The 26,763-nt window shown below is 39.0% G+C and overlaps 1 protein-coding gene across 1 annotated transcript in view; it reads right to left on the reverse strand.

Annotated features, from left to right (window-relative positions):
• Nucleotides 1-1,693: 1,693 nt before the first annotated feature.
• PLPPR5 (phospholipid phosphatase related 5) overlaps nt 1,694-26,763 on the reverse strand; it is an 89,680-nt gene continuing 64,610 nt past the window's right edge. The window contains exons 4-5 of the mRNA XM_021690302.1: nt 10,501-10,677; nt 1,694-1,858 (exon numbers count right to left, since the gene is read on the reverse strand). Of these exons, the coding sequence (XP_021545977.1) occupies nt 1,694-1,858; nt 10,501-10,677 (342 nt within the window). The remainder of the gene's footprint in view (nt 1,859-10,500; nt 10,678-26,763) is intronic.

Genomic DNA, 26,763 nt, shown 5'->3' on the forward strand with positions numbered 1-26,763 from the left:
AGCATAGAAGTGTATTTGTGGAATTTACATAAGCAATCTGCATAGTACTTGACACATACCAAATGATTATTAAAAGGTAGCTATTAATATTGTTATTATGATGATGATGATCTAGTACCTCTATCCTCACAGTGATGCTTGAATTCCCTCCACAGTATCATGGATAAGTAATAGTTTAACTCTTCTTGAATCCTTATAATAAAAGGAATTTTTTTTTAAAAAGGAAATTTCATTTTTCCTAAGGAAGACATCCCATTTTGAGAAAGTTTTTCCTTCTTTCTAGACATTATTTGTCTTCTTAACACTTTCATTTCTGTCATCCTAACCGCGACCTCTGAGGCGCTGGCGGAACAAATCGTATCCCTCTGCCATACAATAGTCCTTCAGATGTGTATGGAACGTTATTACTTCTTCCATGAGTTTTCTTTCTTCTCTATCATTTTTTATTCCTTCAACAGTCTTTCATAATCCATGACTTTGAGTCCACTCACTGTCCTGGACACATTCATTCACGCATTTAACAAATATTTGAGTACCGACTACTCTATTTTATTGATGCCCTCCTCAAAACTATGTCAATAAGGGCAGTTTTTGGTGTTCCAAGTTAATATAAGCAGAGCAAACCATCAATCCCCTCATTCAGGATATTATTTTCACTAAGTGGAACTTAAGATCATATAACTCTTGGCAGCTGAAACATGCTGTTGACACATGCCAAATGGTAACCTACTATACCCTCTGAGGCTTTTTTGTTTGTGTAGTTACCCTAGATGTACCCTACCCTACATGAACTTCTTTTAAATCCAAATCCAAAACATTTGCTTTATTTCAAGTTGTTAATTGTATCTAATCTCTCAAGAACTTTTATTTTTTCAACCAATGTATTAATTATCCCTCACTGATTCATACCATCTAAGCCCCTGATTAGCATGTAATTGATCTCTTCATCTAACATATCTATCAAAATGTGGGTATGGACAGGACTGATGAGAAGCCTTTAATAACCCTCTGGGTAATCACTGAACCAATTACAAATGTACATAATTGCATCATCATTTAAGTAATATTACCCTCCATAGTTCACCAGATAAGTTTAGAGAAAAAGTCTCAAGAAAAGTTTTGTTAAATACCTGGCTATTGGTTCATTGTCATGCCCAATGAAGCCTTGACCTGCCATTCAAAGTGCTACCTGGTCCGGCTCCATTCTGCCCAACCTGACACTCAGGACCACCCTGATTAGGAGAGCATGATTGGTGTTTTCTTGCTGCCAGATCTTTATATAATGAGATTCAACAAAATTTATTGAGCCATATTATGTCCTAGGCATTATCCTAAGCCTTCTCTCACATAAATAGATGATGGGAAAAGTGGAATGTATTTTATGAAAAAAATGCATATATCCTCAAATGAGGCTACCTTATCATTTCACCCATGCATGAGACCCATCACTGCACAGTGTTCCTTATCTCAAAGTTATGGCAAAGTACAGAACATATTCCATACATTAATACTAAGCTTTTAGCATGAGGTATTCAAAGAATTATTTTCAATGTGATATGCATTTTTCTAAGATGATGCTATCAGTGACTAAATTCTTGCTAAACACCACATTAGATTCTAAATTTGCTTCAGTAAATCAAATATGACTGTGGAGAACTCTCAGGAATGATTATTCATTTGCTCTAGATAACAATCACATTGGAGAATTTAAATTATGAATCACGTGTACAGATGTTACCTTTTCCAAAGGACTTTCTACTCGAGGAATGCTGATCATTGGCATCTGTGCCAGATTATCCGTGTGTATATGTTCATTTTCTGGTTGTCTTCCTTTGAAATTATTTACCACACACACAACCTAAAATTTCAGGAAAAAAATGCAGTTGAAGCAAAGCCACACTCCCTGTGACTATGACCTTTTAAGTAGCTTACTAAATCTAATCATAGAAATAAAGTATTAAAATTACTTAAGTAATATATATATAACTTTAGATCCAGGTTTATCTAGTATAAATTTTATTCCAGTGTAAATGTGTTCAAGAAAATGTATCAAATAATGTGTAGCTCAGTTAATAATGACAATTTCATTATTCTAAAATTTTCATTAAATTAGGTTATAGTCAATGCTCAAATCAATCCATAAATAACATCATAGCCTTATAAAAATTCATAGCAAGCTAACCTTTCCCTAATGCAGCTAACCTACAACTTAATTTAAATGCTAATTATTTCTCATTGCTTCAAGATCATTACATTCCTAACAAACCTTCTACAATTGGTACTTTCTAATTTAGTAGCATCCCTTTAATTAACCTAGCTTATTGTTTATTATTGTATCTTATGTATACTTGGCATTTCAACAATAGCTTACTGTGGCTACCAGCGAAAAAGAAGACATTTTACATAAAGGAAATTGACCCTTGTTTCAACTGATTATATCCCATAGGTGACAGCATTTGAACTAAGCCAGAGGTTCTCATACTTCAGGTTACATAAAAATAAAGGCCCACCACTGTTAAAAATGCACGTTCCTAAGCCCTCTCCTAAAGATTCTGATTTTGTAGATGAAGGATGGGGCCTAGGAGTTGCCACTTTTTTGAAATACATTGCAGAAGCTTCTGATGCAGGTGAATCATACTTTTAAGAAATAGTGAATTAAACAACACAGGAAAATTACTTGCTATTGTTTGCTTATATTAAGCAGTGGATAAGATATTCTTGAGCCTTCTTTTTCTGGGTTTATAGCTTGTTATCAAGCCAGAATACAGAACTTCCTTGCAGTTGTAACCTAACATTCATTTTTTAAAAGAATAAATGCTTAATATGTAATTATACATTTACATTGTAGATATTCACAAATGCTCCTTTGGAAAGCCTTTTCTTTAGTAGAGCTCATTACTGAATATTTTCAAAGGCCAATTAGATCTTGGTTATTCTCCAGTTTTTAAATAAAATTTATAAATCTACAAAATAATAACACATACTATGAGACTTTATCTTAGAGAAAATATTTCCCTAGTTGTGGAATACTTATTATCCTTCCATTTCCATTAATAATTACAGATCAGAAACACAGATCAAAGCCTGATAATTTGATTCATTAACTTTATCATTGCCATCAAGATCTTTAATGTAAGGGATGGTACAAGCTTAGAGATAGGTACTTGATAAGGCTAGTATCAAATCATGACCCTACAAAAGACTAATAGTGATTGCCCTATAGAAAGGGTCAGTAAATTTTGGCTGTAAGGGGCAAATAGCACATATTTTTGGCTTTGCTAGCACATAATCTCTGCAGCAGCTATTCAACTCTGATATTTTGGTGTGAAAACAGCCATAGACAATTCATAAATGAATGGGCATGTCAGTGTTCCAATGTAACTTAAAAAAAAAAAATAGATAGCAGGCCAAATTTCACCTAATGGCTATAGTTTGCCAACTGACCACTGCTTGGAGTACAAAGGATATAATCAAAAATTTTAGCCAGTAACAACATAATAGTCAAGAAGCTTCCGCAATCACTTCATGAAATATACAAACATATACTTCCCTTTTCATTAATAGAAATAAACTAATGAAAGATTAAGCAGATGAAAAAAATTGCTACAAATTCTTGTGAAGTAAAATTTGTTGAAATGAAATAACTATGTATATAGATGTACGGAAGTCATGAGATGAAGAAGAGTTCATCTAGAGTTAATATGGGCTTTTGAAATTAGTATAATTGCTTTTATATTATTTAGGTTTGGTAAACTCTTTGACAGGTTGTATCAGTTATCTCTTCACCGTAATTGAGGGTTAGGACAACACCACTGAAGCAGCTGAGAATTCATATGTGAACTATTTAAACACCTAACAGATAGTAGATATTCATTAAATAGCATCTATTAACATAATGATTATTCTTCATTACTGTTATTATTTAAATTATAAGGGAGGAAATGCCAAATCTTCTTTAGAACCATATTCAAATATTTAACATGTCTTGCCTGCTAACATTCATAAGTATGGAACTGATCTCCTATCAGAAAAATGCTCATGGTGGGGGCTGGGTGACTCAGTCGGTTAAGCATTCAACTCTTGATTTCAGCTCAGGTCATGATCTCAGGGTCGTGGGATTGAGCCCCGTGTGGAAGTCTGCTTGTCCCTCTCCCTCTGTTCCTCTCCTGCCTCTCTCTCTCTCTCTCAATCTCTCTGTCAAATTAATAAATAAAATCTTAAAAAAAATAAGAAAGAAAAATGCTTATAGGTAAAAGCAAGAAGCTTGGTTTTTGATCCCAAGTCTGTATGTTCTTGGACAGTCCTCTGGGTCTGAGTTTTCTCAATTTGTAAGGGAAGAGGTTGCAATATCTTACCAAGCTAGTCCATTCCTTTGGTTGTCAAAGGTAGGAAAAATTCAACAAATGTTCAAAGTGAAACCTAAGATCTGCCTATCTCCTGACTCCACTATAAAGCTTGATATTTTTCTGGATCTTCTCAGGAAAACAACCCCCACATGCCCTCTCCCCTACTTGCATAAGGCTGAAAACTTGGATTCATCCTTTACACCTCCTATACACAACCAGTCAATTTGCTCAATTTTCCTTCCTAAAAATTTTGATTTCTTATATCTGCTTTCTTCAATCTCCACCACCAACTCCAAAGACTAAGCCATCACCACCACTTGCCTGGATTCCTGTGTAGCTTTCTAAAGTCTCCCTAAATCCAATCTTGGCTCCCTCCAATCCATTTCTATAGTGACATAAGAATGATCTTTCCAAAATGCAAATTGGATCATGTCAGCCTTTTTCAAACTATGTGACTGGGTTACCCATTTCTCTTATAGTGTAAACCTTGCCCACCTTTGCAGTCTTCCTTCTTTGTCCTTCCCTTTCGCTGCCTTTTGTTTGGAATACTCAACTCCACATTCTTTGGGCACCATATCCTACTCATCTGTGGTATCTCATCTCAATATCACTTCTTCACTGGCTTTCTCTGACCTCAGGCTGTTTTTATTTGTTTGAACAAGTCAATCCCTGATGCTTTCATCAAAGCACCGATTTCTAGTGAAATTATACATCTGTTAGCATAATACATGATACTTCGGTTGATATGAATCTCTTCCTTAGAGAGCTTCCTTGTAAGTGCTACAAAAGCAGAGATGCTGTCTCTTCTCTCTCTTTTTTTTTTTTTGCTCACCATTGTATTCCCAGTGCCACAGTGAATGAATTGACTAATGAATGAGCCAAGGCCAAGAATTCTCAAATTTTCTGATGTTCCTATATAATTTAAAGTGACATTCCTCTGAAACATTCTATTTTTACATTAATGGCTTCCATGTGTATAATTTTACCCTGTCCTACAAAAATGACACTAATAAGTCACCATTACACATATATTTTTGTGTTCTTTTGCCAGTGGTGATAATAAATTAATTTGATCTATTTGTGGTCGTTTTCCCTCTTCATTTGTAGCAAGTAAAACATCTGTATTGCTTGGGGGTAGGTGCATAGGCTCTGGGGGTCAAAAGGACTGGGCCTTAATGCCAGGCTCTCTGATTTACTCACTGTGAGCCTGGGCAAACAACTCAATATAACTAGACCTGCTCTTTTTTTACCTGCAAAATGAGAACAATAATAACTACATCTCACTGTGCTGTTGTGAGGATTAATTGAGTTAATGTAGTAAAGACTGCACAAATAACTCTTACTGTTATTATTATATTACATATGATAACATGACAAGTTCTTGCTGTGCCTCAGTAAACTTGAACTACTCGACTGGACCCTGGGCATCTTTTTTGGAAGCACTCTGAAGCATACATTTGTTAAGCATATATTTGTTAAACAATATTAACCAATCTACAGCTATTGTTCAACTAGTATTTGTTTTGCATTTTCTTAAGCATGGGGACTCTGTTCTCTAACTTTATTTATTTTTATTTATTTATTTGACAGAGAGAGAGAGAGACGGAGTACAAGCAGGCAGAGTGAGAGGGAGAAGCAGGCTCTCCACTGAGCAGGGAGCATGTGGGACTTGATCCCAGGACCCTGGGATCATGACTTGAGCTGAAGGCAGATACTTAACCGACTGAGCCACCCAAGTGCCCCTGTTCTCTAACTTTAAAGAAAATGCACATGGGATGAGAGTGATAAACAGGACAGGACATTAATCCTCATTAGAATATAACAGGCCAGACTTTGAGGGCAGTGGAAACTCAGGAAAAATGAGAGAACGAGGTAGTCAGGGACACCTTTTGGGCAAGTTGGGACTTGTCTGAGAAAAATCTCAAGTGCAAAAAGGATCTCAACATCAAAGGTGAGGACCATGATCTGCATCTCCTTCTCTGCACCACACACTCACCTGTACTTACTACATATGGGATTTCACTTAATCCTTGAAAGAGCTCTGGGAAGAAATAAACCAGTTCCCCATTCATTCATTCATCCATCAGGTATTTCCTGAGAACCCCCTAACTACCAGACCCTGTAATGCGTACTGAGAATTCACGGTAAAGAAAACAAATGCCTTCTCCATGCACAGCTTACATCCTAGTGGGTTTGACAGCAAAAAAAAAATATTGTATGTGGTATATTAAAAGTTGAAACATGCTACGGAGAAAAGTGAATAGGGAATGAGGAAAGGATTCCTTGTGGGGCGGAAAGCCTTTTTTTTTTTTTTTTTTTAAAGATTTTATTTATTTATTTGACAGAGAGAGAGATAGCGAGAGCAGGAACACAAGCAGGGGGAGTGGGAGAGGGAGAAGCCTGCTTCCCGCCGAGCCGGGAGCCCGATGTGGGACTCGATCCCAGGACCCTGGGATCATGACCTGAGCCGAAGGCAGACGCTTTACGACTGAGCCACCCAGGCGCCCGGAAAGCCATTTTAAATACAGGTCAGGGAGGCCTCACTAGGTTAGAAAAAATGAGACAAGTGACTTGTTCAAGGTCACACACGCAGCATGTGGCAAAAGCAGGATTCAAACCTAGGCTCACGTGGCTCCTAGACACCTGTTTTGCTCTCTAAAATATACAGAGGAATGGGCATTCTCGCTGGGGCAAACATAAAGGCGGGACAGAACCTGTCTGTGAGGGTAAGGAAACTGAGTGGATACATTGTATAGGATTCCCCTGCAAGGAGGGAAAATAAACTTGGCTGGGAAGAGGGCAGCTAGATGAGGGACAATCCCAGAAGCCCAGTGGAAGTATCTGGGTTTAATGCAGCAGGAATGAGGTTTGTTTTTTTGTTTGTTTGTTTTGTCTTGTTATTAGCAACGGATTATGTTTTAAAGAAAAGAGAGGCAGAATGGAAAGTATTTGGAGGAGAGTCTGAAGTGAGGAGGCAGTTAGGAACCCAGAGATAGAAGAAAGGGAAAAAGCACTAATCTCAAAAATCGAGTACAGTCCCACGGTATACATTTTGGTCACAATGGCCAAGAAATGAAATGTGCAGGAGACATTTTGTAGTGGAAATAAACTGAGACCAGATGAATCACCGGGTGTGGGGGATGAACGAGAAGAATGAGTCAAAGACAGACGCTAGACATTGGGTCTGGGTGACTGGGGGATGTGGATGCCTTCAACTGAGACATAGAGTCTTGGGGTAGGTTAGTGCTCATTTTATTCTGGAACCATTTTAGAGTTCTGCACACACTGCAAGATAATTGGAGACACCCCAGGATACTGCAAGCCAGAGCTGGAGTCGCTGCTCAGAATAAATGTTCTACTTGCCCAAATGAGAAGCCCGGGAACTCTCACGGATTGCTCTCTCTTCTTCGCCTCCGTCATCCCCAGTGTGCCATCAAGCTCCAAGCCTTCCATCTCCACAGACCTCCCAGATAGTCTCCCTTCTCTCTGTGCTCACAGAGGCCTGATTTGGGCCATCTGATTTCCCTGGTTCTGCACAACTTGCCTCCTCTATCCTCATCTGGAGTTTTACTTTCCAACAAACCTACTTTCAAAGCACGGATTTTATCATCGAGTAAAAGGGGCTGAAAGGAAGCAAACTATCATTTATGGAACTGATTTCAGTCATTCATGTGTCCATTCGTTGAACATACACTATTTCATTTAAATTTTTAAGTCTTTATAAGCTTTAAGGAGGCTGTTACTGGCCTCATTTAATGAGGAAGAACCCAAGGCTCGGAAAGGTCCATTGGTAATGGCACAAATAAGGAAAACTGCATAATGGCACAAACTGAGTAAGTAAGGAAGCTGAGATTCAACCAGCTTTAACTCCTTGAACTCTGACTGTGGCTCTCAAGTCACCTCCATTACAAAGAGAAAAAGCCCAGATTATTGTAACCTACAAGGCCATTCAGGATAACTACCCCTGTGTTCTTCTATTTCCCACTCTTGTCACTCACGCTGGATGACTGGTGCCATTCCATGATGCCACTGCCCCTCGTGTGCATGCTCTGTCCAGGCCCACAATAGACTAAGGGCTCCATAAATGCCTATTTTATGAAGCATTTTATATTTTCTCTGCGCACTGTGCTCTTTGCTCTCATGCCTTATGCCCCTCCTTAGACCTCCCTGCTTTACAAACTTTGCAAGTTAATGTATCCCCTCCCCTTTCTGACTGTCCCTAATCCCAACAGAGATCTCCTGAGTATATGAACCAATATTACCTTTAACCTTCTATAAAACTCTTGGTGTCTATCTTGTGATCTCTTTAAGTAGACTGTAACTTTTTCATGTATTTAATCCCCAGCACCAAGCACAGTGCCTGGATTTTAATAGGGGCTCAGTAAATGTTTCTGTTTTGAAGGAAGAGAGGAAGGGAATAGTTGAGGAAATAACCTATTATTGTCTGACCCCTGAACCAGACTGTAACTCCCACAGGAGACAGATCATGGTTATCTGAGCCTCCTTGCATCCCCAGTGCTTGGCACAGTGCCTGGCACCTGTAAGCACTCATACTCAGAAACGGTTGTGCATGAATGCACAAATGTTTGTTTAGTGATTACAGTTAAAGCATTATCTTCACGTGACCTTTTCATAAGGTCATTTTCCAGGTGTGTGGGAATGTCTGAAGGACCATTGTGGAAGGTTCTGAATATGTGCAATCAGAGGGGCTCTAGCCCAAGGGGGATCCACAGTCCAACTCATTCACCACCAGGTTCTCAGATGAGGAAGTGACTGGGAAGACATTAGCGTTCTAGATTCTGTCTTGCAGGGGGTCAGGATGTTTACTGGAAGTGAAGGGAAGTTGGCAATGGCCACAGGAAAATAAGTAGGAAGACTGATGAGATAGATGCCAAGTGAAGAGGTTCTGGACCCACAGAGCTGAAACACTGTTACATCTGACACTAGTGCTTTGAAATTTTCACTTCTGGTAGTTCTTTTCTTAGGGTTTATGTAAGGTGTTTGCCTTGTTTTGTTTTCAATGTTTCAATCTGCTTCACCTGTGGTGAGTGAAAGAAACGAAAAGGCTCTGGCCCAAGCCTGGGCCCCAGTTTTCCTGGGGCCATATGATATCTCTGGGAGAGAGATGGGGGTGGGCCTAGGCTCCCAGGCACCTGGGGAATGAGAGGGAGTGACATCAGGAAGAAAAGCAGTACAGGGCGTGGGGCAGGGATGAGGTCATACTCATCACTCTACCATAGGAGGTTCTACAGAACGTTGCCTATTTAAAATGCCTGGCACACAAATTGTTAGCTGGAAAGGTTCATACAAGTTTTTGCTTACTGGTTATGAACTAGGGAAAGGAGCTGAAGAAAGGAAGTTAAGCGTGAGAAGCAATTTAAATGTAATCAAAATGGAAATAAAGTGTTTTTTCCTATTATAATGTGTCAATGCAAAAATATGTTTTGATTTATAGTCTACACATTTTCCATCTGGGTTAAATGTTATAGACTCAAACTTATAATGGATTGATTATTTCGAAAGCCAGACTAAAATATATTTTCCAACAACCAAAACCTGTAGTAACATTCCAAGGAGATTTTATAAAAGGAATAAAGATGGTATGCTTACTTCATTAGAAATCACTACATAAGCTCTTCACCTCTTGGCAAAATCTGACTTGAGGTGGTATTGTCTTGGAAACCATCCATGGATTTTTAGCTACTGAAGGGAACCAATTCATCTCTCAAATGAGGTTTACCTGTTAGCCAGCGCTGTGACATGGCAGTTCATGGAGGATACTATGCTGAGGCCCTGGGGTACTTTGGGATGCTCTAGATACTCTGGGATGAAAAGTGACCTGAGGACATTTTTAAAATATCCACGCAACCTAGTCTTAAAGACTATCCAGGGAGGACTGAGTGTTTTAGCCCTGTTCCATTTTATGCGAAAATATTTTGTTCACCTTTGAGTGTAGAATTTATGTATTTTTCATCCCCAAATTTGACTTTAGGCTGAATAAATGAGGAAGGAGGAAGAAATGAATGACCTAAAATATATTATCATTTGATACACCACATTTACAGAAACCTGATGATTCACACTTGTATTTTCTTGCAGGTGATTATAGAAGTTAATTAAAAATGCAGTGAGATCCAAATAAATTTGTACTTACCAGAAATACTGCTATAGATATTCCAACCAGAAAGCCTGCTATCACATCTGACCAATGATTTCGATATTCTGCTACTCTGTTGAGTCCAGTAAGAAAGGCCAAACACATTAAGCCCAAACATAAAACGGGCTTAGCAAGTCTTGTTCCTTTGGCTTTGATTGTGTTGGTAATGTACATCTGAAACATTAAATGAAAAATACAACTTTTCATGAAGGTATTTTCTTAATATATATCCGATATATTTGTATATATGTACACATACATATTTATAGACATATCTATGCTTACAGGGTTCAAATAATTTACCGTAGTTATGAATTTTTTGAAGGAATTTTCTTAGAAGTAGAATTTAGGAATGGTGATTATTTAATTTTACTTACCTGATATTTACTAATGGCCAATTCTTATGTAATATGAATCATCTAGAAACACTGAACACTGACATTCCAAGTGACGTTTTTAACTTTTAATGTACCTATTAAACTATTAATATTTAGCTATTAAAGTACCTATTGTTTTATCTGAATTGACATCTTAGATCACTATTGTTAGAAGGGGCAAACTGATGAAGGGGTGTTTTTAATGCTTACATTTTTGTATGCCATATTGGGAGGACGCATAATTGATAGGTCAGAACTTGTGACTGTAGTTATAAAAAACAAAATAAAGTTGATTTTCACTGAATAGACAGTACTTTGAAGAAAGAATTTGAGGTTCAGTGCAGTGACAAGGTTTGCTTTTATGTTGTTTCAGAAATTGTGAAATTACTTTGTTTTAATTAAATTTTATCAGCCAGAATTAGGACAACAAAAAAACTTAATTACAATCAGGGGAAATGTCTCCTTAAAACAAACAAAACAATGAATAGACACCTACATTTTTGGTGTCTTCACATATGCTAATGAAGAGCAGATAGTGCCAATTGATTTCACTAAATGAAATGTCCTCACATTGTGAGCCACTAGGCTCAAGAATAATTTGGTCTTTTTTCCACTCTGATTTATTCTATTGCTCAGTTGCTGATCATTTCAACCTGTGTTACTACATAAGCAAAGCTGTTGACTGCAACGGGATGTGTCAGTTAATATTTCAAGTCATTAGTAAAGTAATTATAAAGGAGGTGGCTTTGACAGTCCAATACGTTTTTATGGTATTAATGTCAGTGGGTATCTAACACTGATGACACGCTCAGAAAAAATACTTAGAAATGCATTTAATCACTTGCCTATTGTCCTGCATTGAATAAAAAAAACCACATACATTTGCCTGAGAGATTAAACCAAAAATCAGCACTTAAGTTTTTCCTTCACAGCAGCCATTTCAGAATGCTATGAAATTCAGTAATTATCTTCCTTTTTCTTTTTCTGGGCAAAGTTTGCAGCCTTGTTAGCTGCCAGAAGAGGCTGCATGAATATTTAAACAACCCATGTGATACAAAGCTTCCATCTAGCCAAGTTCTAGCCCTTTGCCATCTCTCTCAGGTCCCAACATTCTGGGGGTGGGGGGTGGGGAAAAGCTGAATTGTTTCATCTTGGGCCTGTGACCTTCGGAGCCCAGTCGGGTATTGTAAGCCTGGGCGTGGAAGAGCCGAATAATTTCAGTGACGAAGGATAAGTAGACATGAAGGGGAAACAAGAAGAGATGAGAGAGAGAAAATGATGTTTCTGCCATTCTGAGAGAAGGTGTTAAAGAGCTCCACCCACAAGAATAACAAGGCAGGAGGGATAGCACACCATTTCAGGTTGCCAAGGATGCATCTACTGGAGTAATTCTTTATCTGACTAGTGCCTATGAATAGGGAGTGAAATTTGGGCTGCTCGTGAGATTTTCTTTAACACAGCTATAAGGTCGATTAATTCTTTCTGGCTTTTGCATTTCTTCACATCTGTCAGAACTCTAAACACACCCTGTCCTTATTAAGACAAAATAAATGTGGAATGATAAATGAAGAGTATTAATATTGCTAATATTCATTACAGCTATGATTTAATGAGTGATCGCTGTTCAAGGCAATGTTCTAAGTATCTTACCTTAATTATCTTATTAAATTCTCAAAATAGCCATATAAGTCAGATCTCATCATTACCTTCATTTTATAGATGAAAAAATTGAATCAAGGTAAAGCTTATTATGAAGAAAACACAATTTGGCTATTGGGGGTGGCACTGTTGAGAATGGAGAGATGTAAATGAGAAGTAAAGCACCTCAATCTCTCCTTCTTTCTTCACTGATTTCTTGCATGGAGGAAACGGCCAATGGACATAAGCTGAGTATCAGCGAATACAAGAGAGTTGAAATTGAAGAGAGGAGAAAGAAGGCTGCTGTAATATCATAGGGTGAAGCCACATCTATACTTTGCTACTAGGGAGAAATAAGAAGCAATGCAAGTATGGTCTGTGTGGAAAATCTCCCACAGAATCTATCTGGTTTTGGAAAGCATTTGTCTTCCCCTTCATCCTCAAAGGCCATCTCAGATACTTGTCCAAGTTGTGTAGGCTTAGAGTTATCTATAAGCTTGGGTGATGACTCTGAAGTTTCTTTTGAATGTTTGCTCCAATTGCTTTAATGACTCAAACATTGGTTATATGGAGTCCAAAGATACAGTCTGGCTACAGTGCAAACTCATGAAAAAGCTTCTGTATGAGGAATAGCCTGGGATTTGGCTCTTCCTCCACCAGATCCCGACTTAGTGTCCAGACCCAGAAAGGAAGAAGATTTAATTTTAAAGGTTATGGAAAAAGGGTGACATTTGTTCAAATACATTCAACTTTAAGGTGGATCATAGCAGTGCTTTATAATATATTTTTCTGGAGCATAATCAGTTGGCATGGATGTAACAAAAGAAAGATTAGAGAGTTTTCACTTATACTCGACAACTCTTTGGTACTTTATGAATATAAGTGCCTTTTAACCAGTCTAATTGTGTTATTCTTACAGAAAGTCTATTATTCCTAATTTGCAGAAGAGGAAATTATGGCATAAGAATCTATTAAGCAAGTTGGATACAGTACAGAAATTGATTATTTATGCTCTCTTGGTTTTTAATTCACTTAGGAAACCATCTAGGTTAACCAGATGTCAAAATGTAGCTAAAATAAAACAAACAGAAGAGTGTATGATTTGAGCAAGATGATACCCACTCAGTCCTCAAGGATCAGTGGATGCGCACTATCTTACAGAACCCACTCATTATTAACCATTATTAGCAGTCCTTGTTCATCCATTCCATGAGTATTTATCAGCACAAAGATGCAGAAACCAAAGCTGATCATCTGCTCTCCACTAACAGCCTGATATATATTCTTCTACACTTTTCTCCTTGCTCCTTACAACAACTGACACACATATAAAGGGGTTTTGCTTACTTGTTTGCTTTTACTAAAATGTAATCACAATGCCCATGTTATTCAGAAATGTGAATTGACTCACCTGTGATAATAAACATCCATCTGTTGCGTAAATTGAGAAAGCACCGTGTGATTTTAAAATACTATTATATAAGTAAGTAAAAATAAAAACAGACATTTGTGTTTGTTAAGCACTTACTTATACGCCTGAAATTGTTTCTTCAAGAGGAGACATTTAAGGTGAGATCCAGAAGGATGAGTATGAGCATTCCCAGCAAAGGAGAAGTGGTGGGGGAATGACTGTTAAATTTGGTCAAATGCTTTTCCTGCAGCTACTGAGATGATTATATTGTTTTTTGCTTTTGCCACACAGATTGTCTGGCATATGTATTTGTTTACTTGCTGTTGTCTTTCTCCTCCTTGTCTATCTCATATTGCCTGGAGCAATACCTGGTACAGGGCAGGTACCTATGATAGGAAGAATATAGCTCCCCGAAGATGCCCATGCACTAATCCTATGAAACAGAAGAAGGGAGCCACAAGCCAAGGAATTCAGACAGACCCTAGAAGCTGGGAAAATCAAAGAATGAATTCTCCCCCAGAGCCTCCAGAAGGGATGCAACTGGGCTGAATCCTTGATTTTATCCCAATGAGACCCATGCTGGATTTCAGAACAGCGGAACTGCAAGGTAATAAACTTGGGTTATTTTAAGTCACCAAGTTTGTGGTAATCCGTCATGGTGTCAAAAGAAAACTACTACCTTCAGTCAATATCGGCTCAGTATGTGAATAATGGAACGTACTGGGATTTGTAAAACTGATCCTAAGGAGGAGATAACTGTGGCCTAGTGATCAGCTCATCCACTTTGCAACCAGTAAGATCTGGTTTAATCCCTAGCTCTGCCACTCACACAGACAAGTTATCCAATCTGTTTAAGCCTCTGTCTCCTTATGTATAAAATGTAAAGGATCGTGACAGTACTGTGCATCACTGCACAGTACTGAAAGGACTAAAGACATAATATAGGGAAAGTTCTCAGCACAGAGCTTGGCCCACAGTGAGTGCCCGGTAACTGCAGGGGTTAAGTCAGGACCAGGCTGAAGAACACAGAAGCCCAGGACCTACTGTGCTGCGTGATCGTGAAGATGGCACCTGGTGCATTGGGATCATTTTGTGTATAATGAGAACTTGGTTCCTTCTCTTGTTTTTATGCTTCTTTCACCTTCTCCTTATGCCATTCTGCAGTTTTTGTTTTCTTTCTTCTAAGTTCTCTGTCTAAAGACAGCCACTAATTATTTGTTTGCAGTTAGTTGCCACCTACTCTTATCCTTTGCCTCTTCTTTCCTACAGACTAACTGACCTCAGTTCCACCCATCAGCATGGAAATAACTCAGTGGCCAGATCCCTCAGCAACATGACATTCTAGTGCTTCTGACATACTCTCGTCCTCCTTCTAAAATGCAGAGTCTGAAATGAGGCCCCCCAAGCCACATATCCTCTGACAAGCTCAGAGTATAACTAACTTTTCTGGATTGCACCCTATGGTCTTACTCATGGATCTGTATTTCGTAATTAGGTTAGGACTGGATCATCTTTATTTATTTTATTTATTTTATTTTTTAAAGATTTTATTTATTTATTTGAGAGAGAGAATGAGATAGAGAGAGCATGAGAGGGGGAGGGTCAGAGGGAGAAGCAGACTCCCTGCCGAGCAGGGAGCCCGATGCGGGACTCGATCCCGGGACTCCAGGATCATGACCTGAGCCGAAGGCAGTCGCTTAACCGACTGAGCCACCCAGGCGCCCAGGACTGGATCATCTTTAAACTGATTTCCAGGTTTTGACTGTTTTGATTAATACAGTCTAAAAAAGTAATAGTTTTGGGGGGGTTTTGTTTTTCAATAACTACATAGCACTACTGGTCAGAGCGTTTGTGATTTCTTCTCGTGGACTGATGCCCTAGAAAGTTTCCCTATTTTCGACTGCTGGGATTACTCAAAAAAATCAAACTTCTTAATTGTTTTCAAAATAATATTTCACCCTGTCAAGACCATTTTGAACTTTTATGATGACATCTATTATCTTAGTTCTTTCTCTGAGCTTCTCATTAGCTCCACACAGCATCAAAGATAGAGCTTCATGGCACTCCACCAGAGATTTATTTGCAAGTTGGTTTGGCACATTGAACACCATCTCTTAGGTTCATTTATTAAGCCAGCTATACAGTGTCCTGAAAGTCTTACTGTTGTATCCATACTTATCTACACTCATAGATTTGCCAAACAGCAATGTAAAGGTGTCTGATAGGGTGTGTAACAGAAGGGTGATGGGAGTTCATTTCAGACTCTGCATTTTAGAAGGAGGACGAGAGTATGTCAGAAGCACTAGAATGTCATGTTGCTGAGGGATCTGGCCACTGAGTTATTTCCATGCTGATGGGTGGAACTGAGGTCAGTTAGTCTGTAGGAAAGAAGAGGCAAAGGATAAGAGTAGGTGGCAATAGAGGAAAGACCGTAGACTCTGTACCAGACAGATTTGTGTTCACATAATTCAGGCCCTTCAGGGCTGTGAGGGGGGAGTGCAATAAACAGTAGTATATTGAAGTCATAAATTTTATATACTGCAATCTAGATGGTATAAAGCACGCAGCTACTTTATTTTCCATAACTGATCTAAACTCCATCATAAGCATCCATCCAAGACTGAACAGGAGTGGATCAGGGGAGGGAGGAATGTTTAATAAACTGTCCGTTGTTCTCAGTTTCTCACTCTTCCCTTTCTGGCAAAATGGCATTGGGGTCCTCTTGGAGGTCTGCCCAAGAGGGGAGGCAACCTCAATGCAGCCACAGAGCTGTCTTACAGAATGACCTCTTCATTTCTGCTGGCTTCCACAGCCCTGTGCTTCTCCCACTTGGTCTCCACTGGGTGCTGTACTGACAATCACTGCTAATGTCCTTGTGAGCCCATGCTGACTTGTTCCATCTAGGCTCCCATGCTACCAAATTCCTCTGAATTTCCAGCACGTCTTCCTTCCAGCCCCAAGTGGGCTGCCTGTCCTCTCCGGCTCTGTTGCAGGGTCCCCTGGTTGCCACCACACCCATCTCGTCTGCTGCCTGCCCTCCCTGCTCTCGGGGTGCCCTGAGGTTGAATTCTTCCAGTTTCAAGCCAGAAATGAGAAAAAGCCCATCTACGTTCTGCTTTCTCTTCAACTTCTCTGGAGTTTCTATTACCTGGTGACTAATTTCCTTCTCAGAGTTTCTAACCTCAGGGTGCTCACTCATATGATCACATCTGCCATTCTGCTCTTTGCTCTCCTCCAATCTTCCCACTTCCTAGGCCCAGAAATGCACCTTCTCTTCCCCAAGGTTGACGGTATCACCTCTTACATTATATTCTGTGTTCTCTCTATTAACTGGCTCGTGATACTCAGATCTTCACATTTTGCTTTTGGTATGTAAAGGTAGTTTTAGGATTTAGAAATTCCTGTTCTTTTTTGACAAAAAGAGTTTTGATTATTAAAACTAAATAGTGTCTTCCATTGTATATATATATACCACATCTTTATCCATTCATCTCCTGGAGTGGTGGAGGGTGGGAGGGATGGGGTGGCTGGGTGATAGACATTGTGGAGGGTATGTGCTATGGTGAGCGCTGTGAATTGTGTAGGACTGATGAATGACAGACCTGTACCCCTGAAACAAATAATACATTATATGTTAATAAAAAAATTTTTTAAAAAACTAAATAGTGTCTTATTTTTTGATTGATACTGGCTCATCTCTTTCCTATCCCCCCACCCTTGACTGAGGTATAATTTGCAAATAAAAAATGTATATACTTAATGTATACAACTTGATGTTTTTATATATGTATACATTGTTAAGTAATCACCACAATCAAACTAATTAATATATCCATTACCTCACAGAGTTACTATTTTGTGTATGTGTGTGGTGAGACCATTTAGGATCTACCTGCTTTCTTAACAAATTTTAAGTATACAATACAGTATTGTTGACTATAGTCACATTGCCGAACATTAAATCTCTGTGTGGTACATATACTACATATACAATGGAATACTAGTCTCCCTAAAAAAAAAAAAAAAAAAAAAAAGGAAATATTACTATTTTTGACAACATGGATGAACCTGAAGGACATTATGCTAAGTGAAATATCCAGGCACAGAAAGACAAATACTGCATGATCTCTCTATGTGGAATCTGAAATAGCCAAATCATAGAAGCAGAGAATAGAGTGGTGGTTGCCAGGAATTGGGGAAAAGGGAGATGGGGAGATGTCAGCCCTTCTCTTATGACCCATCCTTCTCTAAGGCAAATGAATAATAGATGAGAAATCCTAGAGCTGTGTTGTCCAATGGTAGCCACTAGCTAGTGTAGCAGTTGAGCATCTGAAATGCAGTTAGTGGAACCAAAGGATTCAATTTTTAATTTTAGTTAACTTTAATTTAAATTTCAAAACTAGTACTTGATTTGATTATTAGAAACATTTTAAATATGTTTGGAACAAATTGGGTATGTGCATCTAGTTTTTACACTGTAAATTTTATGAAATCTAAATACAGATAAAGTATTTGAGATGAAAATTTAGTTCCAGACTGAGATGTAATGCAAGTGTCAAATAAACATACACTGGATTTCAAAAACTTTGCCAAGAAAGGAATGCAAAACATCTCATTAATAATTTTTATGTTGGGGGGCACCTGGGTGGCTCAGTCGTTAAGTGTCTGCCTTCGGCTCAGGTCATGATCCCAGGGTCCAGGGATCGAGCCCCGCATTGGGTTCCCTGCTCCGCAGGAAGCCTGCTTCTCTCTCTCCCACGCCCCCTGTTTGTATTCCCTCTCTCACTGTGTTTCTCTCTGTCAAATAAATAAATAAAAATCTTTAAAATAAAAAAAATTTTTTATGTTGGTACATGTTGAATTGGTAATATTTTGGATATACTCAATCATATAAAATATATTTTAAAATTAATCTCACTTTTTTTAAGCTTTTTTAATGTGACTACTAAAAAATTAAAAATCATATACATGGTTCATTTTATGTTTCTATTAGATAATCTAAATAATCTATTCGATAATGCTGACCTAAATAAGAGCATCATTATATAAGGGGAATGAAAAATGTATCAACCTTTTTGTAAAAAAAAGATTGTATGCATTTCACCATTTATCGCTATTTTGTTAATTATTATATTTGTTGGAGTTGGGCACTGAACTAAAACCATTTTTTAGGGTACCTGGGCTTTATCAGACAACAGTTATGTATATCTTTTTATCTATATTTATCTTTTACATCTATTCATATATTACAGTTTAAATAACACATAATGTGATAAAGTGATATTTTGGAATTATTTTGAATTTTCAGAGTCAGTCTATTTTTTTCAGGTTCTAATTATCATAACATCTACTTTTTAATGTTTGACTTCATCAAAGTTAATCATTTGTTTTATATTTTACTGACACCCTTTAGGTGCTTGGGAGGTTCCATATTTAGTTAGTGTAAACCAGGAGGAAAAGCTCAAATTATGAGTTTAATATTCTGGGTTAAAATGTCAATCCACCTTTGATTAGTTCTGTGACTTTAGCCAAATTACTAAACTTCTCTGAGTCTTAATTTTATATCATTTATAAAATGAAAATGACAATAATAGTTTGTGGGATTTGGCACAAGAAATTACATAAGGAATGCAAACTTGGCACCAGGAAGATTTTTGTTTATTTTGTGACTGGAATCCACCTAAAGGATTAAAAGAAGTTATTTAGATTAAAACTATATATTTGCTGGGAGAACTAATAAAAATCAATCAAATAGCATGTGGGCATGGGGATAAAGGTCCTTAAACATATTGTAGTTGAAAAATGAAGAGTAGTCATCCATTTCCTTACAATATACTTAGTGGGTACCTAACAAAAGATTACATAATCATGAACACAGAATTTATCATGTAGTTGATGTCCTTGAATGGGCAACAGTAGGGAGTCACAAATGTGATGTGAGTAACAACACCCTCAGTGTTCAGGACCAGCTGGTACGTGCAGTTAAGATCCGAATATGCTCAGTGACTCAGCTGCCCCCAGCACAATGGCCAATTGATGGTTTGGTTGTAAATAACAGCTCCTTCATCACTGACACATTTACCTTATCCCTGAAGTGCAGCCGTGGTTAATTTAACATGGAGCCCATTTCTTTCCAGTATGACCCCCTGATAAATACATTGTATGCGTGGCACTTCATCTATCAGCTAGAAAAATAAAAACACTTTTACTTGACACTTTCTCTGTCTAAAATCAAGAACCACACATAGTCCCCATTTAACATTCGTTTTCCATACACCAGATAAAAAGTAAAATAATATTTAGATAAAGATAGGCTGCTGTCTTATTTCTGATTGCGATACAAGGAAAAGAAAGCTATGTACTGGCTGAGGAGTTACATGCAAGCCGAAGTTATTTGATTCCCATGATTTTAAGAACTCTGTCATTTCTAAGATTTAAAGTTTGCTGACTAGCAAGTAAGGAACTAAAATTAATATGTAAAAGATGGATCTGGAGATCTTTAAATACTACACAAACATGCATTTGACTGCTAGATGAATTTAGGAATCAGTTTTAGTTTAACTTAAAGGCAAATGAAGAAAATACAACATGCGAAGCTATTAAAATACACAAGTTAAATGTCAGGGACAAGAAATCAGTGGTAAAATGGTGAATCTCAAATATCTCATCTCATATGTCTATGCCTAATCCTCAAAACCGTTTGAATTTGTAGATAAATCTTAGGATTCACATTTTCTCTCAGACTTTCTTCAGGAAAGAAACTATAATTAATGAGTGTGTGATTATTCGTAGACATGATCTCTGTAGGATGTGCACTATATATCTCCATATAACATATAGAAGCAGAAAAATTTTAAATGTTAAGAACTGGATTCACATCTTGAGATATTGTCTGAAATTATACAATAACAGGAAAAAACTCATAGCTTAAAACGGTCAGTGTCCTATCACAATAAGGAAGAGAAACGTGCACACATACACAGAGTCTTGTAGTAGTCACTGTGGCCATATGTGAATTGAGAATATATATATATGTTTGCAACCAGCAGCAAAGTACTTTATCAATTTTACAGTAATTTCAATAAACACCATAAATATCATAAATATTAACCATGGCTTGACATTTTGAGGTACTGAACAGTGTGCTCATAGGGTATCGCTGACCTCATTCTTAACACTCATCTGTGGCTAAATCACAGGGGTGGGAAGATCTCCTGGTTGGTCACCCAGGGGTCTCAGGAGGTACCTTCTCCTCCCCTCACTTCAGTGTTGGAGATTTTCCTCCCCCACTCCCTCAATTTTCATTTAACTAAAAGCTGCCTAGATTCATTCACCCCCATTGTAACCTAACCCAATTTTCAGCTTTCACCTCACTACCCCTCAAGACGCAGAAGGAAAGTGGAAAGCATGAGCTCCCGTGTCTGGCCACTCTTCTCCCTCACCCCAAGACATTCTGGGTTTGGGGCAACCAAGTGGTTAGATGTCAATAGATCCCTCTCTCCCGGGGGCCTGCCCTGCGTCTCAAATCGCATTCTCAGCCTTGTTCCCAGTTGTGGGGGGAATGATCTCTTTCTCATTTTGCCTCCCAGCATTTGGTTTCATAATAAGTACTGGGAAAAGACATCATTTTTGTATTGAAACAATATTTTTTTTCTCCTTTGCTAGCTTATGAGGGATAGAAATACCCTTTCTTCTTTGTCACCTCAGCGGCTGGCATGACTCACTCTCAATAGCTAGTTAATCATAATGCAAGTTAAAATTTACCGAATGCTTACCGTGCATCAAAGACTGTGCCAAGTGCTGTACATGTAACTATGTAACCCAAATAATCCCACGGCATTGGGCACAGGAGAGGGAAGTAAGACATAGAAAGGTTAAATAACTTGTCCATGGACTTAGGGCTACTAGTGATGAAACAGGGATCCAAACTCTAGCAGCCTAACTATGAAGTCCATGCTCTGACCACTGTGAGGCTGGATGAATAGAGAGGTCTCTGCCTCAGTCTGTGGGGGGTGGGTGGGGCTTGTGGAGTTCTTAGAACGGAGGTGAGAGCGCCTGCAAAGGAGACAGCAGAGGAACTGAAAATAACTCCAAGTGTCAGACAGCAGGCTCTATGGGTGGGGTGGGGGTGAGCCCTGGGAGGGACCTGCAGAGAGGGGAGTGGCAGAAAATTAAGATAAAGAGGTTAACAGGGGCCAGGTTACCAAAGGATTTGTGGGTCAAGTGAGGGAGTTTGGATTTTTAGTAAAAGGAAAATAGGGAGCCCTTACGGGGACAGGAGGAAATGGCAGGAGCATATTCGAGTTTTAAAGTGTCACTTTGGCTGAAGTGGTTCCAGGTGTTGGATCGTCATGTCCTGAACTGCAGTTATGAACAGATTAGATAAATATTTAGGAAGTTGAACTGGTAAGACTCATTGGTTAATTAGATGTGTGTGTGTGTGCGCGCATGTGCATTTGAGTGGATGAGTTTGAACTGAGTGGAGATTGGTGGGGGTGGAAAGTAAGGTGAGTAAGGAGCAAAGTGTAACTAGTCCCAAGCCTCAACAGCTGATAGAAATGTTTCTAATGAGGAAATCTGGATACCCACCTGGAGGGATAATGATGTTCACATATACACCAAGAATCAAAATGCTTTACCTGTTTTCTCATGGGAACATTAGACTCCATGGTAGTCCTACAGCACTACTATACGGTAGGTACCTTAATGAGTTAAATAGACTTCTCAAGGCTGACCTAGGTACCAAAACTCCATGTATGACGTGGCTGCCAATATGCACATTAGCACAGAGGCTGGGAACATAAGAAGAGTTGGGGATATAGGAAGCACTGAATGAATGAATGAATGAATGAAAATACTGCTTTTGAACCTAGACTTGTGTCTATATTACACTGATAACATCTAACTAGAAAAAATATATATACAAATTCCACAAATATTATTCCATAAATAATCTGTGATTTTTTTGCCTTACGTGTTACTTCGGCTATTTTTTGAAGTGTGTAGTAGTTTTTATATTTCAGAAATAATGTCTAAGAAGCTATTTTCCAGAATTCTATTGGTTTTCTGAAAAATTAATGGTAAAAGAAAGAATCTACTTTCTCTTCCATCTTCACCTTTCAGGTGGCCATAGTGAGGGGGTCATGCCTCAGGTGGACTCAGAGCATCCAACTTCTAGTCCGAACCCTCCAATAGACTGGGGATCTGACATTAGTAAGTGACCTACCCTCTCTGAGCCTTAGTTTCATCATAGGTCAAATGTGAAAAGTAGCGATGCAATCCTTTATATGAACCACTGAGTTGTGAAGTATTCCAGAATTCAGAATATTTTCAGATTTTAGAAAGTTAAAAGTGATGCATGTACTTCTCGTTACAGGACACCCTCAATGGGGTCAGATGCCACACCCCACAGTGAAACATATTCACATTTCTACATTTAAATATATGCATATTCACAGCAAGGAGAATAAATAAGACTATAAGTAGCTTCACATTAATTCACCGAATTGATTCAGGGAAGATCAGTTTTGCCATTAAAAAAGTTCAAGTCTGATCACCAATTCCAATGAGGGGGCCAAGGGGAGCAAGCAGGGGGATTCTCCCACACCCACAATAAGAATTCTCCAGACACTAAGTATCCTAGAATTCAACTCAATTATGACACCATCTATCCAGAGATAGCACCATATTCTACAGGTTAAGACTGCCTCTCCCCACCACTAAAGGACAGGAACTGCAAGCTTCCCAAAAGTCACCTTATTAACATAACAAAGACACATTTATCACTCTTGCCACAAGAAATTCCAAGGGTTTTCAGAGCTGTGGGTCAGGAACTGTGGATGAAGACCAAATATCTATGTGCTATAAATCACAAAATCACAGCCACCCAAAAAACACACAAAATAAAAAATAACCTTGCGTTTACAATTTTGTTTTTGTTTTTGTTTTGGAGATTTCAGAACTGATGATAAAGGATTGTGAAATTGGGGCACCTGGGTGGCTTAGTCGGTTAAATGTCCAACTCTTGATTTTGGCTCAGGTCATGACCTCAGGGTCATGGGATGAAGCCCCGTGTGGGGCTCTGCACTCAGCGTGGAGTCTGCTTGAGATTCTCTCTCTCCCTCTGACCTCTCCCCCGAGTGTGCACATGCTCTCTCAAATAAATAAATAAATCTTAAAAAAAGAAAAAGGATTGTGAAATTGTGAGGTATCTTGAAGACCAGAATCAGATGCATAATGCTACATACAACTATGGCCAAGGCAGAGATGAGAAAATGAGCTTCACATAGCCAAAGCCAGTGCTCCAACTTTTTGGTAATTCCAACTACGGCAGCTGAAAGGCTGTGACTAAATATGGAAGGGTTCCCGTCCATCTTTAAAAAATGAGGAAGTACTAAAATCACACTGACCATTCAAATAGTGGAAATATATTGGATGATTTAGGAAGGCCTTTCGTTGTAAAGGAACAGCCAGAATTGGGGGTGCATTTTGATGCATGCAGTGAAGCGAGCAAAGGCACCGAGGGGTACAGAGTAAGGCCTGCTCTCAGAAGAGTGAGCAGATATATCTGGATAAAGTTCAAGAATTATGTTGAGAAAACTAGTCTGGCCTTGAAGGCTGTGTGAAGGAATATGTTACTCAACCTGAGGAGAGAAGATAGGTATCATAGGTGCTTAAGGTGCTTGAGGAAGATGTGCCTGGCTGGTGGTACAGCAGAGGCTATGGGGAAAGAAAGAAGACAGAAGGCAAAGATGCGTGGATCTCACTACTTCAGCAGAATCAGGGGCCTGAAATCTGGAAACAGGAGACATGGAAATCTGACCATAGGTAGGACATAAACCTCAATGGGAACATTGAGAGACAGGCGATTATTTCACAGGCATGTTTCCTGAACTCTTTTGGTTTGCTGGGGCTTGGAACTTGGGTGGCAACAGGACATAGCTGAGGGGGCAGAGGGAGGAGCAGGCAGGTAGGCAGGAGTGTGCTTATAGATGGACAGGAGCTGGTGTCTGGCAAGCATGTTATCCCCCAGGGCAAATATGGCAACAAAGGAAAGACAGACTATATTTTTCTGGGTAGGCAAGAAAAGATTTCCTGAAAACTATTAAAAACACACTGTATATCAGAAAAAGTTACTAAGTAAAAGTTTAAAAATGATGGAAGGCCTTAAGAGAAGGAAAGAGATGTGGATGGAATTCATTTATTCCCTTACTCATTTTCTTTTTTAAAGATTTTATTTATTTATTTTAGAGATAGAGAGGGTGAGGGGAGGGGCAGAGGGAGAGGGACAAGCAGACTCTGTGGGTGAGCACAGAGCTGGATGCGGGGCTTGATCCCACAACCCTGAGATCACAACATGAACTGAAACCGAGAGTCGAATGATCAACCGATTGAGCCACCCATGCTCCCCTTCCCTTATTCATTTTCAATTAACACTTATCGTGCCTTTACTGCATCCTGAACAATGTGCTTGGGCTAGGCATACAGAGATAGGGAGGGCTGACCTCAAGGAACTCTTAGTCTAAGAAAAAAGAGAGATATGTAAAAAGATCATTATAATACAAGTCAATAGTAAGAATAATTGAGGTGTGGATACAGGGGCACAAATCACAGAAAGAATGAACAGAAAATAGAGGTCAAATTGATCACTAGTTTTTTCTAGGTCCTGACTATAAAATGACATGCTTGCCTTGAGTAAAACTGAAGCAACAACCCAGACATGGGAGGAGAGCCAGGCAGTTTCCTGTGGGGGCTTTTTTATAAGACTGAAAGATGGGAGATAGGAGAAGGGGTAAGGAAGAGAATTTAAGGCAGAGGAAGAGAGAGGATACCTCATGCAAAGAGAAGGTTCTAAGTTCCTTCACCTGAAGAGCAAGTTCTGTAAAATAAATGAGCCAAGATGACCGAGCAGAGAAAAAGCCAACAGCAATGGTGACTGAGGTAAATGGGCTCAGCCTTATGTCAAGAAGACTATGAAGGAGAGGGACTGAGGCCAACGGAAGAGAACACCTGTCTGCTGGAGTAGGGAGTCATACTCGGTGCCAACCAGTCATTGTTACTGGTGAATATAAGTCCAGGGCTACCACAACACTAGTGTTTCAAAAATAAGTAGATATATTGTTCTGATAGGAAATTCTCCAATTAAAAAGTTGGAGGAAGTAATTACATTTTTAAAAATACACTAGACAGATACAGATACATTGCTAGTTGGATTAGTCATGCGCCGCTAGTTCACGTCCCTAAATGGGAAAGCAAGAGTGCAGAAATCTCAGAGTGGGGACAAGTCGTTAAATAACTACTGCGTTCAGAATAAAGCTCCAACTTTTACTGATGTGTAAGGCCCTCTCCAACATGACCTTTTCTTGTTTCTCTAGCCTCATCTTCTCATTCCCTTCCCAGAGGCTATGCTTTCGCCATGCTGAAGTGCTTATAATCCTCGCCAAATTCTCTGTCATTCCATCTCTCTGAGTCCTTGTAGTAGGTTGAATAGTGACCCCTAAAAAGAAATGTCCAAGTCCTAATCCCTGGAGCCTGTGAATGTTACCTTATTTGGAAAACAGGGTGTTTGTAGATGTTATTAAGTCAAGAGTCTTGAGAAGAGACCAGTGTCTTCGTAAGAGGAGCAGACATAGGCAGATAAGAAAGGGATATGCACAAGAAAAGGCCTTGTGGTGGCGGAGGTAGAGATGAAAGGTAAGCTGCCGCAAGTCAAGGAACGCCTAGAGCCGTCAGAAGCTAAAAGAGACAAGGAAGGATTCTCCCCTAGAGACTTCAAAGGGAGCATGGCTCTGCTGACCACCTGAATTTAAGATTTCTGGCCTCCAGAACTGTGAG

This window comes from Neomonachus schauinslandi, chromosome 4 (genome assembly GCF_002201575.2).
Source record: "Neomonachus schauinslandi chromosome 4, ASM220157v2, whole genome shotgun sequence".
Lineage (NCBI taxonomy): Eukaryota > Metazoa > Chordata > Mammalia > Carnivora > Phocidae > Neomonachus > Neomonachus schauinslandi.